This window comes from Columba livia, chromosome 7, assembly GCF_036013475.1.
Source record: "Columba livia isolate bColLiv1 breed racing homer chromosome 7, bColLiv1.pat.W.v2, whole genome shotgun sequence".
NCBI classification, from domain to species: Eukaryota; Metazoa; Chordata; class Aves; order Columbiformes; family Columbidae; genus Columba; species Columba livia.
This window is the reverse complement of record NC_088608.1, coordinates 21,482,141-21,502,635: the sequence shown is the minus strand read 5'-3', so window position 1 is coordinate 21,502,635 and position 20,495 is coordinate 21,482,141. Positions and strand designations below refer to the sequence as shown.

Sequence of the window (20,495 nt, the reverse complement as noted above, 5' to 3'; positions counted from 1 at the left end):
TCACAACAAACACACGTACCACTGAACACCAGTGCCCCCAGTGCAGCCTTTGGTGGAGCAGGAATACACCTTATTCCTTTTACAGTACGTCAGGCACATGTTAATGACTCTTAAGTATATGTAAGGCTGGGGATGTTCACGGGACATCTGTCTTCCTGTCTGCTGATAGTACTTGTTAAAAAAATCTCAATGTGTCAATGTTTTAAATAAAGCTGATATGCCTATTAATAACTGTTCACTAACAGCTGAATACATGAACTCATGCAAACAAGGTTACACTGTCTGGCAGGCCCTTGGTCTGTCTTCATTCCTTATCCCTCCTTACTCTCTTTTTCGGGGAAAAGTAAGTCATTAAGAGATCCTTGCCAGAAGGGAGTATGGTACAATTTCATTACATGTAGTGAAGAGAAGCTACTAAATTAATGTATACTGTGACTGAGTTACAAAAGATGTACCTATCATTAACCAATTGACACGATAAATGCTTTCTAACCACCTGCAAAAACAGGAGATATTTTTTGTTTTAGATCCTACTGCATGACAAGAGGGAGACAGAAGATTAACTACGACATTGTTTAGAAGCAGGGTACTTAGCTTATATTTGCCTAGTAAGTCATGGATGTATTGTAAGTAAGAAACTAATCAATTTTAACTAACTTCATACTAATCTTATGATTATGCAGGTTTTTTCTTAGTATAGATGTATAGTATGTTAAAAATTTCCAAAAATTGTGAAGAATATGCAATAATTGTATGAATATAAGCAACACAAGAGCATCCAGTCATTGGGGCACTTACTGTGGATGATCCCAAGTGTTCCCCAGCACTGTCAATAAAGAATGCCCGCTTAACAGGATAATTGACTTCGCTGTTATTTCTTAGTTTCTGTTGGTGGGCCAGGCGGGAGAACCGATCCTGTCTGGCTGCAGGACCTGTTGAGTCAGGGACTCCATTGGTGCACTCTCGAAATTTCTCTGGAGAGACTGCTCGTCCCCCTCAGATGGCTGTGGGGACAGACAAAGACCTCTGGTAAGAAGGCATTCTTTTCTGAAATTTGAGACCAGTCACTTTGGTTTGGGCTATCCACAAATCATGATACAGAATTCTTACACAGGATAGCGTACACCGGGTTGTTAGCACCTTGAAGGTATACTTCGGGTACTTGGTTTTCTGGAATATGATGGCTTTGGTATTCTGTGGATTTTTTCGTGCGGAAAACTTCTGGTATTATTATTTTGTTGTCGTGTAAAGACAGCTTTGTATACAACCATAAAGCATACTGTAGTTTTGTTTAATTTTTGGATACACCTTGGTTTTGGTTATGCACTTTAATGCCTAAAGACACAGTAGAGGCTGCTGTGGTTTTAACTTGTGAAAAGTGTGGGTATTGTGAACCAATCTATGTTGTAAAATGTCCTAATTGTAGTTCTGAGCGTTATATAGATTTGAGCTTTTTGCCTGAATTGTTTTGTGTTAATTGTAAGTTTTGGAGAGAGTGGGATAAACTTGGAGTACAAATTGTGAGGGTTGTATGACGTGGGTAGTTTCTAGTATTATCTGTGAGGTATTGATATATGTAGCAATGCTCATAGTTCGTATTTGTAATGAGATCAGCAGTGTTGTTCTGTATAAAGCATAACGGGAGGACAAGCATAGTAGTGGTGTTCTGAAAAGAGCCTGTTAGGGTGTATTGGGGAACCACCTGGTGATAATGTGAATAGAGAAACCTTGATGAAATATTATAATCAGTGGCTACTGTATGAATTAGATGATGATGAAAAGTGGCCTCTTAATGAAACTTTGAGTTATGGCACTTTGATGTTATTATTGAAGAGAGAAGGAAAATAGAATCAAGTTATGTATGCTGATGTATTTTTCACTTTGCGAAAACACCCAGAGTGGCAGAAAGAATGTGGTATTAACTTGCCACCACATGATCCATCTGTGTTTACACTAAAAAGGGAGCAGAATAAAGTGCAAGGGAGGCTGAAACCATGTTGTTCAGTGTGTAGAAAAAGAAAGAAAACTCCCCTGATGAGAGAGGAGGATGAGAGAGAAGATGATGGGTCTCCACAAGGGGACAGAATTGAAGATTATGTGCCTTTACCTTCCCAGGTGGCAGATGATGAAGCCTTGGAGAAAGAAGAGGAAAACAGGGAAAAGATGCCGAGATTTTAGTTGATACTGGAACATCTTCAGTTTTGAATCAGGATTTGACACCATTAGATAAAGATTTTGTAACTGTAGCGAGAGCTATTGGCCAACAAAAGAAGGATTTCTTTTACAGCCAATCAGATACAAATTGGTAAAACAAATTGGAATTCATAAGTTCTTCGATATGCCTCGGTCTCAAAAATTCTTACTAAGATGAGACCTATTAAAACAATTGAAAGCAATAATAACAGTCAAATGAGGTAAAGTAGAAAACGTAAGTCTTTTATTTCAAGCCAAGAGATTAAGTTTATGTTAAAGCTTTTTTCAGGTCAACCTTTAGAAGAGGAGTGGACTGTTCCAGGTGTTGCTGACAGCCTTTACTGCAATCAAGATTACAGAGCAACCTGCCTGGATTCACTATTTGAGAGTGAAGAAAGTGCCAGATAAGAAACAGACACTGGAACTGGTAGGACCTACTGCTTTACAGTTCTCTCAATGTTGATCTTAGTGACTCTAAAAAGTATAACTGCAGTAACAAATGCTTTTACTCCCAGTAGCCTTTACACAAATCTTTAGTGAAAACTATTACAGCCCGAAATTAACTAAAAGGAATGTCTGGACAGGTTGAATCTGAAACTGCAAAATATCCCTTGTTGGCATTACTGGTGAGAATTGTAGTCTTGACAAGAGTGAATTTTGGTTTTGTTACAAACTAAAGACTCTTAAATGGTATTGAAATGAGTGATTGCAAATCCTTTTGGGAATAAACTGAAGTATTACATTAAGTCACTAAAGATGATACTTCTTGAAGTTTTGGCAAAAATTTGTTATAACCTTACTTCATAGCTACCCCGTTTGACCCAATTGAAGTAGTTGTTTATGTTTGTGACTCTAATTTTAATGCTAATGATTTTTACTTGCATTATGCTACAATGGTCTTTTTGGTACTGCTATTGGGTAACAGATAGCTATGCTGTACCACAACATAAGATTATGATATTTTGTAGATCTGTATTGCAAAAGAATTTGCAAGTATATTGAGAAGGGGGGAGCTGAAGAGAAGCTGCTAAATGAATGTGTACTGCGATTAAGCTACAAAAGATGTACCTATCAATCATTCACCAATTGACATGATAAATGCTTTCTAACCGCCTGCAAAAACAGGAGATATTTTTCAAGCTTTAGATCCTACAAGAGGGAGACAGAAGATTAACTAAGACATTGTTTAGAAGCAGAGTACTTGGCTTATATTCGACTAGTAATTAATAGATGTATTGCAAGTAAGAAACTAATCGATTTTAACTAACTTCATACTAACCTTATGATTATGTAATTTTTTCTTAGAAGTATGTAAACAATTTCAAAAAATTATAATGAATATGCAATAATTGTGTGAATATAAGCAATGCAAGAGCATCCCGTCATGGGAGCACTTATTGTGGATGATCCCCGGTGCTGTTAATAAATGCCTGCTTAACAGGATAATTGACTTTGCTGTTATTTGTTTGTTTTACTAGTTAAGGGAATTAAAAAACAGGGATAGAGTGCAATAGTATGACTTGAAGGCTCTTGCTTTTAAGTGGTTTTTGACTAGTCAATGTTTATGACTTTCTAGCTGTGAGATTAGAACTTAAATTCTGCACCCCTGAATCATCTCCAAATTTGAAGTCACGTTATCTTTACCAGAACCGCTGATGGTTACAGTTAAACACTGCTTTACTTCTACTGCTTCTGTACCTATCAAAAGGCTGGATCTATAAAGTCAGCAACAGGGACCTTAAAATAGCTAACAGAAGTGCATGGATTCAGACTGTCTTATTTTTGTCTGCTCCTAGAGACAACTGCACAACACCTACAAAAGTTTGCAGCTTGATGTTGGAAAGCACAAAAACGTGCCAGCTAACTTCAGCTGTTACTCCGAAGGACACTGTGCTGTACTGTAAGAACCCAAAAAACTACCCAAGGGTTCTAGTTCAAGGCACTGGATTACAGTCAGCAATTTCTCTAAATTGGGTATGTGACAAAACTTCTCTTTCTGCTGCTCTTGGGTTAGAAAAGGAAAATAATAATGATGAGGACACGAGCTGTGAAAGTGTGTAAGGAAGTTACAGGAAAGACTATCAGACCTCCGAGGCTTTATGAAGCTCAATACTAACAGATTTTCTCTGCATACAGAGAAGAAGAAAGCAGGGAACATACTTTGTCTCATGGCAAGGTTTAATTCTGAGGTATGTGGCACTAGATTTACAAATTTAAATCAAAAATACATTCTGAGAAACAGTGAGCCCCCTACTTAGCCATGCAGAGGGATTTCACACACCCAACAGCTGAAGAAAGAAACCATTCACAGTGTGGAAAAAAGTATTTGGTGTCTGTCTTTGACATGGGCTTTTGACACAACAGGCAATGAGGAAATGTGCAGTAGTGGGGCAGAGGAAAGACAAATACTTAAGTGATAAAGATGAGACAGGATGACAGGTGTTAGAAAAGGCTTCCACCTGAACTAATTCTTTGAGACTTTACAATGAGCAGTTACATGCAATTACTGTTCCAAACACTAATCAGGCACACTGCATTTCCGAAAGGGATGATGTAGCCATTTAGAGAGACTTTAGTTTCAGTCTGCTGATGACAGGGCTAAAGTTTGCATATGCTTGTAGAAAACATGTATAACTGAAATCCCAGTAGCATAGAAGTACTGGGGTTGTACAGAAGCATTTTCCACATGAGCTATACCTGAGAGCAGGAGTGAAGGATATCACCTGGAGTACAGCACACACACCAGTTTATACAAGTGCATTGTCCACAGTTACTCTATAATTTTAATCCTCAACATAAATTTAAAAAGCCAAGTATGAATCATATGCAGGCAGATTTTATGACTCATTGCTGCAACGGATCTAACTGCTAGTGCTGATCCTGCTTGCCATTCCAAAGTCTGGCATTGCCTCCTGGATCTGCTCCTCTGGAGGGGAGGCCCCTCATGGATCTGGGCTAGAGTGACCTAACCTAAAAACAGTTAAATGAGAGTTTAAGCACTAAAAAAAGAAATGTACTATTTTGTCACACAAAGGATAAAATTCCAGGAATTTATTGCTGTATGTAATGCTTAATCATTATTTTGTCTTACAGTAGTCATGAAGTGCCAAATTGTATGCTACATTTAACATTTCCTGTATTCCCTTCCAAATGCCATTTTACAGTGGGCATATGAAACAATGCAGCGGCATTCACAAAACATGGCTTGAGCATCTCCCAAGAGCTTAAAAATAAAGATTTGTGTACAAGCTGAATAACAAGATGTCAGTTAACAGGTCACTCAGCAACTTCAATAGAAATATCTTTAGGTAGAAGTTCTGCAGTGTTAAAATTCACAACTTGGACTAAATATTCTCATCCCCACTGTAGTAACAAGATACTTGCAAAGAACAAGAACTATGATACGGAAATGTCACACTCAAGAACCGCTTCATTTCTATCAGAAGCAAAAATTGCTAATTATAAGCAAGGACAGGCCTAGCACACTAAGGCTGTCAGCCTATATTAAAAACATATACCTCCAAGTTTGGCAGTAGAGTTCTATTTACCACCTTGACATTTCGTTGGGTTTTTTTTTTGGTTACATACAAGTACTCTTCCTCCCCTCCCACCACACTTTATAAACCCCCTTTTATTTTTATTATACCTCCATATTATTTACAGGATTCCTAAAGATTAAGTACAAACTAGTATGAAATTAACAATAGCTTGCTCTTCAAATATGTATCCCATGGCTAAATAAATACCAAGCCAATCCAACAGAGTGATCTGGAGTTATGATTCAGAAGCTTGTGTATCTGTGACTCCAGGTGTTTTCTCACTAACTGCAGAGGATTCACTTGATTGGTCAAAAATAGTTGCCTTAAAAGTTGGGGTAGCGCTATCCAAGGTGAGTGTAGAGGTCTGTTCCACATTTGCAGTGGTGCCAGGGTCAACAGAAAAGCTTCCAGCTTGAGTAATGGAGGGAAGCAAATCTGTAGACACTGCAGATGCCTCTGTGACCAAAGGAAGCAGAGGAACACATTTGGGTGGCATTGAAAGAGGTGGTATTCCCATTAGATTCAGAGGTGGCAAGGAGGGAAGGGGTGGCAAACCTAAGGAGACAAAAAAAGATTAAAAGAGGCAATGAGCTGCTGCACACCACAGACAGATCTGGAGAGATTCTCTGCTTAACATGTTTACTTTCTCTAATCTCCTATTTACTCTTGAACGTAGTGTGAGTATGCTATACATACAGCACTGACTCAGTGGGCTAGTTTCAAGCCTGATACTTTTCAGATTTCAGAACTGAAGAATCAGAACAAACTCAGGTTTGCTCTACCTCCCCAAATGACTAGGTATAGTATTTAAGCATTAATACTGATTATTAGATTTTTCTGGCATTCAATCAAACTGCCAGAAACAAGAAGTCAACAAGAACCTTATTCCAGGTAAGGCTTCCAATTTCACTTTAGTTTTATTCAAACCCATAAATCTAGTATTAGCTTGTACTTTTAGCATTCAATCAGGGTGCTTTGATCTCAACTAGCATACAAGGAAACACCTCGTATTTTCTTCTACCAATAAAACTATTTACTTTCACTCTTGGCCCTACCTCTTTTGAGATCATAGATCAGATACTATAAGCTGAAACAACTAAATATAGACACAGGTTTAGAATTAGCTTATCTAAAGATACATTCCTTTTCTACCTAATGTGGGCACTACCATCAACTCCCATGTCAGGCAAACTCTCAATTTACCCTCTTCAGGATTCTACCAGATGGCTCTAAATGAGAGTGTTAAGGATTGTTAAGGAGAGACAGGCTATTACAGTGTTTCAGTTCGCAGAATCGCTTACCAGGCTGTGTGATTTCTGGAACAATGTGTGGTGCAGGTAAATTAAGTTTGGACAGATCAGGCAGGTTGGGAAGCCCTGCTGGTAATGGCATCAGACCTACAAAAAAGAGAAAGTTAAAACTGCAAATTTAAAATTCTTGTTTGTTTTGTTGTTGTCATCGTTTTGTTTTGGGGTTTGTTTGCTTGTTTTTCCTGTTTCTGAGATTTTACTGATCATATAAAGTTATTTTATATTGCTTTATATCTTCATTATCACTTTTACATATAAGAATGCAAATTCACCTGAGTTTCAGCTTTTAAGTTGCACAGTGAAAACAGATACCTATTTGTAGGAATTCTGGACTAGCATATCCCAACCTCTCAGATTTTTCTGAGGAAAGCAGAATCTTATTTCAAGGAATTAGTAGGTTTACATCCCAAGTTTAACAAAGGTAGTTATTTCACTGCAACACTGTACCAGATGCCCTCTGTTCCCAACTTGAATGGCATAAGATAATAACAGGATGAAATACATCCTGTTTCTGATCTCTAATATTGATTACTCCATTATTAGTCTTTTCTACTTAGTTCATAACTAAACAGAGAGATGTATAGAAAAGGCAAGACAAAATAACTTTCGAAGTCAGGAATAGAAGAGAAATGTATGATGAACACAACACATGCCCTTTCATCATTGTGTTTGCTACAGAATATCTTTCCCCTCCTGAAATTTCTGTCTTAGAGCCGCACTTCTGGGACAAGGACTCTATTCCTACTTTGCGGTTAACTCAGAGAAGGCTAATTCTGAAATAACTGTTAACATTACAGTAATAAGATGGAGGGGATAAAAGTCTTAAAGCAAAGCTACTGTACACAGGTTTTGATTCATAAATAGTCATCTTTACCTACCTGTGAATTCATTAGCCACAAAGGCTGGCATAATGAAAAAGCTTTCCGCTCAGCTACAAACCACTGTGGTTTGAACATTTTTTAAATCTGAAAAATGCTGAACTTCACATAAATTCACTCAAATTTTAAACCTCCTGTATATTTAATACATTAGAATATCACTAGTATGGCCATGCAAATAGCAAGAAATATTCTAATGGCTTTTAAAAAAAAAAAAAAAAATCAATGATACTATTCAGAGAACAAGGTAAAGGGAAAATTGGCATTTGCAGATTTTGGGGAATGGGTGGATAGGGCATTGAGGAAAAAGAGGACATTAACAGAAGCGGAACTTCTTAGTAGTTTGGTATTTTACCTAAGCAGTACAAAATTAAAGTTCTCTGCCCTTGTATGCCCACAGTTAGCTCTACTACACATTTTCTCTATGTTAGAGAGCATACCTTCAAGCATTACTTAAAACTTTTGAACGCATCTTTACCTACTCGTCTCATAGCATACAAAACAAAATACAACTCCTATAGTGTTTCGGAATGCACCATTGAGTCCTGTTCCAGTGCACCAGTTACACAGTAAAACCCTACCCAATCCTTGTCTTGCCCACCGTGAACAATTCTGGAATACTAGTGCTTGAAATGTTTGTTATTATCAGAAATAATGCACATCACTCTGCAGACAGACTCTTGTTATACCGGTTTAAATTACTAAATAACTCAGAAACAGTAACTGCAACATACAGTTCTATATTCTTAGCCCTATATTTATACTGGGAAGACTGATCAAGCTGGGAATTAAAAAGGAGTTTCCTAAAATTGAGGTTTTATGGGTGAAAGGAATGCAGAAATAGGCAAATATGCCTTCTCAGAAATTTCTTCTGTCATGATGTCCCACTACAAAAGACAAACAAACTGAGAGGCTATTTGCAAAAGTATTTTGCAACATACAATTTATGAACTATGAAAAATAACAATATGTCAACTCAAGAAATGTTGCAAATAACAAAGCTAATACCTTCCTGAGAAATGCTCAATGCTGCATCTATTGTGCAGGGGGCCCTAAGAGGTAAACGATTGTAAGCTTTGCTGCCAATTCAGTCCTCTGCTGCAGACATGCTGTGCACATGCTCTAAAAAAATATTCCGAACACTGTAGAAGTTGTACAGAGATCTTCAACATGAAATGTGTTAAGTTGTATGAAGTCATACCTTCCTGTGTCCCCCCCAAAAGCAGTAGAAAAGACAGCTTTCTTCCCTTGTTCCCTTATGCTTTCTGTCTCAGAAATGTTTTAATAAATTTTGCCTACTCACCTGGTAAGGTAGTTGCTGGGTTAACTGGTGGCACAGAGGTAAGGGACTGACTGACTTGAGGGGGTAATAATGGAACTGTTGGAACACCTGGTGGAGGATACAGGAAAACAATATAAATTTTAAGCATGCAACACTTCAGCTCCCTTCCTCAAGAAGTACAAATAAATAGTTGGTTACACGAGAATTACTATTTGCCTTAACCATAAAATGCTGCTGAAGAAACAGTATTCTCAATAATACACATCTTATTTCTGATAGAAGTTGTTTGCAATTATTTTGTGAGCAAGTAGGGCACAATTACAGTACTCTAGCTTATGTTCTTGAGAAAAGTTTGGGGAATTAAAATCTTATTCTCTCTTCTGCCTTCTATTAAATTGATAGAAACATCTGTGAATGCAAAAGAGTTAGAAAAGCCATGCATTTCAGAAGCTAGTTACTTCCACACTGACCTGTATTGAGAACGTTACTGACAGTAGTTGGGGGTGAACTAATAGAAAGTCCTGAAAGACTCTGTTCAAGGCCTGCTGACCCCGGGGGTAACGTGGCTGAGGGATTAACTGATGACAACTGAACCTTATTGAAAGGAGAAAAAGCAAGTTATACCATTAGGGTGTGTTTCCACAAGAACCAACAGAAGCACAAAAAGCAATATAACATCCATTTTTACCAAGACAAAGAAATGACTGTGACTTACCTCTGTGAAGCCATCTTTGAGAGGACTGAGTGATGCACTAGGCAACTGTCCTGGGAGAGAAATTTTCTTCCCCTCTTCAAATGGGCGTGTAGGTATCCTATGCAAGTATCCATAACCGATGCCACATCCTAGGCTTTTAAAATAAGATAATTTAAAAGTCAGTAAAGCGACTTTACAACTAGAGACTCCCATCCCACTGCAACATCTCATCTCCTTACCTGCCTTCTCCACCCCAGGCAGAATTTGGAGTAATCACCACTTCCCGACAGTTATCTGTGTCCGTGTTGTACACATAAAGTTTTAACGGTTTTGCTTCATGCGTTTCAATGAGGGAAAAGAGATCTTCAGACTGGAAAAGGGTAAAAATTAATAAGGGCTTTACTGTATTGATTTTATCATTTAACAGTAGCATAATCATATTCCTAGCCCTAACTTTCTGTGACAGAACCTGGTAATTGCTCCGTGCTGCAGTTGTTGCAGTGCTGCTGTTTTATCACAAGGCCAACTGCAGTATGTGCTTTGCTAGTGCAACTCAGAAGACACGTTGCACAAGCCAGACTTCAAATCTGCTATTTGAAATACTAATATTAGCATACAAAAAAGTTTCTTTTTAAGAACAACTTTTACTTCCAAAATTGCATTTAAGCACAAGGAAGCACCATGCCAGGGCTCCTCTCTCTTTACATTAACTTTACATTAACTTCCATTAGCAGTGAACAAAAACAGAACTGGGGATGTTTCAAACTGCCCTGGTACAATTTTTTTAGTTCAAAAAATTCAAAATCTTATTTTTAGGTACTTACCTCATTCATGACGGTATCTGCTCCAATGATATAGTCACTATGAGGTCTAAGTCCAGCTAATGCAGCAGGAGAATTTGGTTCCACTTCCTGGTTTTAAGAGAAAAAGTTACAAAACACTATGTAACTGTCAGGGTGTAGCACAAAAGTTTTGAGTCAGACAGACAAACTGGTCAAGTTTTCAATGCAATTAGTAGAATAGCCACTGAACTAGTGAAACAATGGCTAGATGCGTCTTTTGATACTGTTCCAAGGAGCTCTAAGTATGGTACAAAACTATCAACTGAAGTTTGAGATTTTATAACATGCTCACAGACAAACGGTTCTAGTTCAAAAGTCTTTCCAAACGCAAAATCAAGGGAAACAAATTCAGTCTTACAACTTGTATACCCCCTTGCAAGCTGCTTTTCAGTAAAAAGACAAAAGGTTTAAGAGTAAGAAAAATACTTGGAAGTCTGTACGCACCAAAACATGCCATACATTTTCATTGGCCCCATCAAAGCTGCAGAAACGAATGCTCACACCCAGCAGGCCCTGTCCGCCCCACATGTTGCTGGGGGTCACTGATGTTTCTCTCAGTTCCAGTGTTTTGCTGCTGTACACTAGCATTTTTACAGGTTTTTCCACATTTGCTTTCAACAGGTCCTTAAGAGTGTCATTGTCTTTATTCTGTGAACGTTCAAACAAAGTTTTAGTGTTTAACACAGCAAGCATCCAGTTCTATAGCACAACTTCTGTATATCAAAGGCCCCAAAACACTGTGCATTATCAGAATATGTATCTACAGTTATTTTATAACGAGCTTCCCTTCACAATTCTACAAGACAACTCTGGTGAAAACTTGGGGTATTACAATAACAGATCATGCTTTCCAAACCTGAAAGGACATGCCTTGCAGCTTTTCAGAGGCTTTCGTAAATCCAGCCCCACCGGTGGAAGAGCTTACCCACAGCTCTTCTCCAGCACTACAATGGTTTGCTGTCTCAATACAGCCCTGCTCGAAAACCTTATCTGCAATTCCTGCCCAGCTGACAGCTTTGACAACAGCTCTTTCAACCAACCTCCAAGTTCTCACACATCTGTCTGCATCCTTATTCTCCAGCTAAATTCTTGGTAGAATTATAACTACAGGGTGAAAGAAAATAATATATGATGCAGTTAGGCTCTCTCATTTTAAACTAAGGAGAAATATTGTATATACATTTTAAAAATGCATTAATTTGTCTATGAAAATAAGATTCTCAACACATTGTTTACATTCAAGATTCTAAGTAGCAACATACTTACCAATCTTGAACCATTAATGGAGACAATGAAATCAAAGAATGGCTCCAATCCAGCTCTGTGCCCTGGTGAGTTTTCTTGTACCTAACAAAGTTAAACAAGAATTTAGCAACAGTGTACCAATGTAGATTCATAGATTACAACTATATTTCTGTATTTCTACCATAGCTCTAGAAGCTACTGATATCTGTATATATGATTTTTAAATGTTCAAATATAATATTTTGGACCAAAGAAATCCCTCCCTTAAAAAAGAGAGAAACATTTTAAAATAATCAGGAATTTGTAAATTATTGAGGAATGACACAACAGTAGCCACTGCCTGGGACAAGCACGGCTTAACAGCTGCAGCAGCAGATAAATTAGAGATATTTACTTCAATAGAGGAGATTATGGTCAAAGGACAAGCTTACTGAATTCTGAAAAAGTTGGTTAAAAAGCAGTAATTTTCCATAGAAGTACCACAATTGAACCTTGCTTTTTATCTCATGCAGAAAAGGCGAATCACATCTGTGTAGGCATCTCATGATTAAACATCACCTGTTGACAATCTTGAGACACAGAGGGTGTCTGTACAACCAAGGATTCATTAACTTACCAACAAGCTGCAGGAACAGGGACACATGCAATTTTGCAGCCATGGCAGATTAAATAATTCAACCACTCCACTCAGACAAGGTCTGAGTATTGGACACACATTACTCCCAGACGGTTAAAGTATGATTTTCATTCAAAATGGAGTAACCGAGAGACATTTTGCCAGTGTTGGTTTTTCACTATTACAAGAACTGCCGAGAGACAAAAGTAACTCCAGTATGGCTATCAGTTTTTTCCTACAGCCTTTGTAGCAAAGAATATCTTTCTTTATTTGTAAGCTGATTCATTTTACCCACTGGCTTTTTCTTTTATGTGGTACATTCATCTTCCAAAAATATCTGAAAAGCATTACCCTTTACAGTGTGGTTTCTTACATTATGTGTTATTCCATCTGAACAGCATTGGTACAAATCTGCTAGTTTGTTCAATACTGGTCTGATTCTGCAGGAATTGAGTTTTCTTAACATGACTCATCTAGAACAATATATTCTAATATGGAAAAAAAAGCTTGATTACTACTGAAACTGTTCTCTTAGGGTCTATTTATCTCTGCCTGACAAATTCATGAAACCAGAGCTTGGGAAAAACCTCACATTACTTGTTGGCAGCTTTCTGTACTGGACACCAGAAGCTTAGAACATTAACACATAACCTAAAGATTCATTAAAGAAAAAAATAATCTGGAATCAGTAGTTCCAGGGTCATATCACACACACTGATTGCTGTCCAAGACTTGTAAAACAGCAAAAAAAAAAGTATGAAACCAACATTATCCCAAAGTCATAAAAAACATTGAGGCAGCAATAACGTCCTCAAACCCCACATTTATTATTTCTAACCAGAACCTGATGTCTGTCTACAAAAGTGCCTCTTCAAGTTGCCTGCATGTTCCTTGGAAGTAATTTCCTACAGGTGGGGGTACAGATATTCTCCTCTGTATGGAACCAGAGTTCTCAATCGCCAAAGTAACTTGCAGTCCTGCTAACTAGATCCAAACCACTGCCTCTGTGTTACTTACTCAATCTGTTGGCTCAAGATGCCTCTCACCAAGGGTAACTAGAGACCTGACAGCAAGCTGTGCACCAAGTAACAGGGTAAAAGCAAATGCCAAGCTCCACGTCTCAGGCCCTCTGGCACCAACCGCACAGGAACTCCCGGGCACGTTGTGGATGTTGCTTTGACATTAGTGGTCTGTCCCTAGAGCTCACTCTTAACTTTAGATATTAAAACTTGCAATAATGTAGAGCTACTTCAGAACAGCCTCAAGAAACAGCAATTTTAGCTTATGAGAAAAGCCGCAGAGAAGCTAAAATACACCGTATGAATTATTATTCTCAAATGTTGCAAGTATTTACTTACTAAGCTGGGTACTCGAGGCCTTCCTGACAAAGAAAGGTTAAACAAACAGTTTCATGAAAGCAGAATTAGAGAATTCTGGTTTCCCACAGACATGGTCCATAACTGTATTCTCAGGCTTGAAGTTTCTCTAGTAATTAAGTCATTCAAAACACGCTCTCCTCTGATGTGTTTTTCCAGTAGCTAATGTAGGGTGAGCTTGTACTGTTCACTGCTCTTCCCTCAGTTTAGGGAGCCGATATGAAAATACTTTGATAGCCTCTCTTTTTCATTCCACCACCTATTGCATTTGACATATAAGAACTTAGATTTTGCGTTTTTAATGAGCCTGACATAAAGGCTTTATACCGAAATGAAATCAGCAGATGGTTTCAGAAGTTATTTTGAAAACAAGAATTCTAAAGACAGAATATATCTTTCTAAACCTCATCATTAAAAAAAATCAGTAAACCTAGCAAATCAATATATTTATTCAGATAACACATCAGATTGTTAGGACTGGATACATGTCATGGCCTTGAAATTATGAAAAGCCAGACTTCTTTCAGCCAGTATTCAGATATTTCCCTCTATTTCCAAACCAAGGTCTTAACCTAAACAACAAAACTTCTATACGCTGACACAAATCCCTCCCCCACAACCTCTGATAGATGATATTCTGAACACCATGAACCAGTGACCAGCACTCAGTAAGCTAATCTTTTAAAATGAGAAGGAGCACCTACAATAAATGAGAATTACACGTGTTTAGCATCCATCAGCATCAAGCTTGCTGACACCTGTGAGGTATAGATTTGACATTCTAATCAAATTATTTATAGTCTACCCAATCTGGTACACCAGGTCTGCCCCAAACTGGTGAAGATACTGCAAGAGTTTCCAAGTTCTGAACAATTAGTTTGCAGAAAGTATCTTCAGAAGTTGAACAACTTTCCCAAACCCATCACTAGCCTGAACACCTCTGCATGGTTTGTTTCTAAGTAGGCATGTAAAAACTGCCAGGAAGCTCTGCCTAAAGAAATCAAGTTCTTATAGCTGCATCAATCATAAGCATGTAGCTGCATCCCTTCTGTTATCACATCTCCTCATGCTGCCATGCAGAGGCTCAGTCACAAAAAGTCTCCTGTTTCCCTAGCCTGTCTGGGCCCACCGCCACTGACGGAAAAGCATTTTTATGCCTGGCAGCCCCAGAAAAACAAAACAGAAGTGCCAAGTTCATTCCATATGAAAAGTCTCCTCTTTAAAACAGCAACAATGACCCCATACAGTTTTTATGTCACACCACCTTATTTTCAGCCAGTTACTCAATGCACAGCACAGCTCTCTGCTCAAAGCTCCGTGGCCATGATTCTTTTCCAGGAACTACAGCAGGGACCTTAGGATATAGATTCCATGTATATGTACCTAAACTCCAGGCGTCCTGAACAATCTGGCTTTGTATAGCTTTGCTGTATGCCCCAAGTAGGTATTCAGTAACTTGCCTTTGTGATCAAATAAGGACAGAGAAGTAATCAAGTAATACCATTTACAACAGATGCCAGTGCAGGCAAGACACCATCCTTGGCAGCTGTGGAAGCCTAATTCTCTCAAAGCCAGCTGTTATTTCAGACATGTCAGCTACAGACACCCATGGGTAAACACCGCGACTTTCTAAGAGTAGAGAAAAACAGCGGAGCTGACTACCCGGAGAAGCTGCGGAACTGCCACCGTCGGAGCTTTTTAAGAGTGAGCAAGGAAAACATCTGCCAAGAACACTGCGTGTCAGAAGGCAGGAAAGGGCTGTGTGACCCTTCCAGTCTCGCATGACGCTGCAGGACTGCAGCTCCTCACCGAGAGGACAGCACGCGGACAGCAGTGCTGCTGAGCACACAGATTACACACTAATTATTTCACTTTTAATTTACTGTCAAGAATTAAACAGGGAAAAGGATTCAAAGTCAAGACACTAATTTTAATCCGCATAACTAAAAAGACTTCTTTTATGGTAAACACATAAAGTTCCCTTTTGCTGAACACTTTTCCCAACACTACCGTTCTATGCCTACACAGTATATGTTTTACATTACACATCATAAGAAGGCTGCTCAGCAACACAATGGTCACAAATTTAAGTCCCGAGCAAGTAGTACTACAGTAAATGGAATGAGGCACAGAAACCACAATTTCAGAGGCAGATGAAGGCACTGACCACTTTGGAAAGTCAGATAACTTATACTAGTACCCACTTAAACTTTCAGAAGCTTCAAGCATTAAACATACAACTTTCCAAGAGCAGAAGCTCTGAGGCTTTTTTTTTCTATATAAGAAATGCTTCCTGAGTAATATCTACTTTATTACCAACAAAATGCTGAAAGTAGTTTTTTTGTAGTTCTTCCACCCACTCGGTAATTGGTAATAAAACTTCATTATGTACCATTATATAAGTAATTCTGCTAGGTCTGATAGAATCTGGTTTTTTTTGTCTGTCAGCTATTTTAACACAATATATAGTATAACTGGATTGAATTTTCTTATTAAATATTCCATTTTCAAGAGAAAAAGCTTTATAAGCTTTCTTATAAGAAAAGAGATTCCCTATAGGTAGCATCAAATTTTATTTTTGCACAAAGAATTTAACTTGAGCTTTTAAAATGTGAGGCTGCTTTTAAAAATAAGTCATCCCTTTATGGCAACATGTTTGTACCTCTACTACAACAGACTTTGGGCACTGCTGTTCAGTATCTTTTAGGGAGAACAGCACATAACACAGCAACATCAAAATCCCTTGCAGATAAAAATTCTTACATCATCTATTCCTTGAAGAAATTGTCAAGTCATTACAACAGCCTGAGCAAACTGTAGCAGTTTTGCATTGCTGAACAAGAAAGTCATTCAAAATTTTCCTTCATTCCATTTTGAAGAGCAGAAACAAATGGACATTGAGCAATACACAGAGTCAGACAGTTGCTCCAATCAGCCACATAATATATGTTAAAAGAAATGTATGGAGGAGAAAAACAATTGATGGATAAAATTCCAAGAAGTAAATAGCATTGCACAATACCAGTCTGGGAGGTACTACTTAAAAGGAAGATTTATGAGCACTTGACAAAGATCAGTAAATGGAAGTCTAAGAGCAAATGCATGTATGATTAATAAAAACGTATTCCAAAGAAATGCTTCCAACAAATGTCAGATTATTAGGTCTAACTATAAAGGGAGTAGGGCAACAAAACAGTGTGTAACTCTCTCTCCCTCTTGGGGAGAAAAAAAAAGAAAAAAAAAAGGCGCTACATTTCAATGTCTAGAAAACCCAACAGCGCAATGCACAGCAATGCTTCCTTTCAAGCATGCAGCTAATGAAATCACTTTCCTTCGACAGCACTTCAGTTCTGGAGCATTCCTATTTCCTGTTACAAGTGCACAGATCATAAAGCTCACAATGAGAGCTGCCAAAAAGACTTAAGTAATCTGCAAAAATTACATCAGAAATTAACAATGGTGCTTGTTCACTTGCTGTATATATTTCTGCTCTAGTCTGAAGTGAGCAGGAAAAGAGCCTTTGCTACCAGCTATATAGGGAGGCAATGCATGCAGGTTAAAAGCCTCACTGTAAGAAACCTGTGACTTGCAACAGTCTCTTTGCTCATCCCCCTGGCAACTTCTACTTGGCTCCTGCGGTCATTCAGAACCACGTAACTAATTTGTTTCATGGCCTTTTAACATGTATTTTTCATTTATCTGCCCTACCCAAACAAATTATTTCAATAATTGAAAAGATTTTCTGATGTTTCTCTAGTTTTCCAACAACTTAATGAAATATATGTTATTTACAGAAGTTTCGTATTATCAAATATATCTGACCTTATCTGAATTAGATCTGTAACACAGAAAGACTACTGCCATTTTCTTTTTACCGTTCTCATTTATCTGATCAAAATACTGAGCTCAGAAAGAAAGTCTACCTGAGAATAAATGAGAAGAAAATAGCAGTATTGCTTGACCCCAAGTTCCACCAAAGGTCAGTGCATGCAGACAGGCAGAGCATTTGTGTCCAGCTTCTCTAACACCAGGAGCAAAGACCACCATGACTTTCGCCTATATGCAAATTTTGACAGAGGAATGTTTGGATTTGATCAAAGCATCAATGTTTGATTCTCAAAAGCACTATGCAGCATTTTTAACACCTGAAAAATGATCTCTGTTCTTTTTTTCATCATGGTATTGTCCATATAGTTGTAGCTCTCTACTAGCAAGCTGGACTGATGAAGTACTAATTCCTGTGAGCTGAGGTCTTGTGCTCTTTCACGTGTCCAAAGTGTGGGGCCAGCTCTAGACAGAGAGCTGACCTGCGAAGGTCCGATGCCAACAGCAAAGCAGCCCGGCAGGGTGCAGTCAGGGTAGCCAGGCTGTAGCTACAGTGGCAAGAGGTTTTGCTGTGGGTATGGCTGTCAGCAGCTCCAGCAGAGTCACTGTATCACCCAGCGCGTTAGATCCAAGGACACAGCCCAGGTACCGCTCTGCTCAGTCTCTAACATCTTGTGATTCTGTGTGAAACACACGCTAAAGAACGGACTTCCAAAAGGCTGCTCACAAGACCTTTAAATGCAGCCTACCAAAATATTTTGTTGCACACAAACCCAAAGTTTTGTAGCCACAGCACGAACAGAAACTATGTACCTATGAAAAATAGCAACCCCGCCTCCACTGTGAATGCAGCTCTGGCAGGTGTGCCGCTTGTCATTTAAATGCCTCTGGAACTCCTGCTGAGGGCTGAAGCAGCTACCGTGCAAATCGCGACGCTGCGATCAAGATAAAACGCCCTACGTGTTACCGTAGCCAGACACCCAAAGGGCGCAGCTCTGAAACTGCAGTTTGAACGCGTACGAGCCAGCGTGCGAACAGCATTTTCTAGCGAGGAGAAGCAGCCCTGCCCTAAAATGCTGCCCAAAAAGCAGCAGCACCTCCCACGCACCGCGCCTGCCCGCCTGTTCACCAGCCGGACCACAGACGGCGTGACCCGACAGCACAGCCCGGCCACCGGGTCCCTCCAGCCGGGGAGAGGCGGCTCGGAGCTGCCGCGGCGGGCCGGGCCGGACGCAGGCCCCGGGCAGCTCCGCGCGGCTGAGGCGAAGCCCCGGGAGCGGCAGCGCGGAGCCGAGCCTGCTGACGGGGCGCCGGGGAACGGGCCATCCGCCTCCCCGCCCCGCCAGGAAGGGCAGCCGGCAGCGCGGACCGCCGCGCACCTCCCCGCTGACGCGGGCATGCCGCGGGGAGTCCCGCCGCCTCCGCGCGGGAGCCTTCGGGCCGCAAGAGCGCGGACCCGCGCAGGGAGAGGCCGCCGGGCCCAAGGGCCGCCGCCGGCCCAACAGTCACCCGAGCGGCGCGCCCGCCTCCCCGCCGCCCTCACCCGCAGGACGTGGTAGCCCTCGGTGCCCCCGCCGGGGATCTCGACGCTCTGCGAGGCGCCCATGGCGGGCGGCGCGGCTCCGCACAAAGCCCCGGCGCAGGACGTGGCACTCCCCGCCCCGCCCCCTCCGCGGCTCGGCAGGGGCGGGCACGGGCCGCGCGCGGGGCATGCCGGGAGGACGGGCCGCCGGCTCCGGCTGCAGCGCCCCCTGCCGGGCAGCCCCGCCGCCGAGAGGAGGCGGCGGCCGTACGGTGGCCGCGATGGACCACGCGCCTCCCTCTCGTCTCTGGTGCGACGGCGCCACCTGGCGGCCAAGAACGGCTCTGCAGGCGCGGGGCGGGAGAGCGTCCCTGGCGTTCGGGAGGCGCCGGCGGTGCCAGGTAGGTATAGTTAATTAATGTACATTAGCATTAATTATATTAATAATGTACCGTAAATAGGTGCACAGAACACAGAGAGGGCAAGCTGGGACAGGCCGTACCTTCTGCTGGCGACTCTAGTGTCACCGCTCCGTGTGCAGCCGATGAACGCCTGGAGCAGCAGCGAGCCCCGAGCGCTGTTCCGGCCGCGGGACGGGGCCGGCCGGGGCTCCAGCGTGACATGGAGGCACCGGGGCTGCCGGGTGCGCCTCGAACCGCCTGCGGGCTGCACCCGGGGCATTGACGCGTTGGTACGGAACAGCTTGGGTGAGAACCGGTGCCGGGAGCGGCATTTCGAATTAACCTGCTCCAGGGCGCACACCCCCTCGCAGACATCGGCAAGATAACGCGGCAGATTCTTATCTCAGACGCACGGGATGTCCTGACACGCAGCAGACAGAGATCTTTCTCCGGCTTGTTTGTGCCGAGCGAGGTGGTGAGAGCTGCCAGGCAGCCAGCACTGAAATCCAGCCCTGAGCTGGAGGAAGCGGACGGCGGATTTTCGGGAGTATTGTGAATCTCTGAGAGTGTCTCTTGTGCCTGGAAGATCCCAGATGCAGCTTTTGCACAGCCCATGCAAACCAGGGCCTTCTGGGTCTGGTACTACAGATCTGGAGGTGATCTCTTCAAGGAGTCCTGCCCTCACCAGTCATTTGCAGTAACACAGAAACAGCATTTGATAGGCAACTGGAACACAGTATTGAAGATCCTCAACTAAGCACAGAAAGGAAAT

At 41.0% G+C, this 20,495-nt stretch overlaps 1 protein-coding gene across 1 annotated transcript; it reads right to left on the bottom strand.

Moving 5' to 3' along the window:
• Positions 1–5,229: 5,229 nt before the first annotated feature.
• GORASP2 (golgi reassembly stacking protein 2) lies at positions 5,230–19,505 on the bottom strand. Its single transcript, XM_065068739.1, has 10 exons — positions 19,344–19,505; positions 12,005–12,085; positions 11,183–11,386; positions 10,721–10,807; positions 10,136–10,266; positions 9,918–10,050; positions 9,673–9,796; positions 9,224–9,310; positions 7,034–7,129; positions 5,230–6,287 (listed from the first exon to the last, which is right to left on the bottom strand). Exons 1-10 carry the CDS (start codon positions 19,404–19,406, stop codon positions 5,968–5,970), a joined length of 1,326 nt encoding a protein of 441 aa, XP_064924811.1. The 5' UTR covers positions 19,407–19,505; the 3' UTR covers positions 5,230–5,967.
• Between the last annotated feature and the right edge of the window lie 990 nt (positions 19,506–20,495).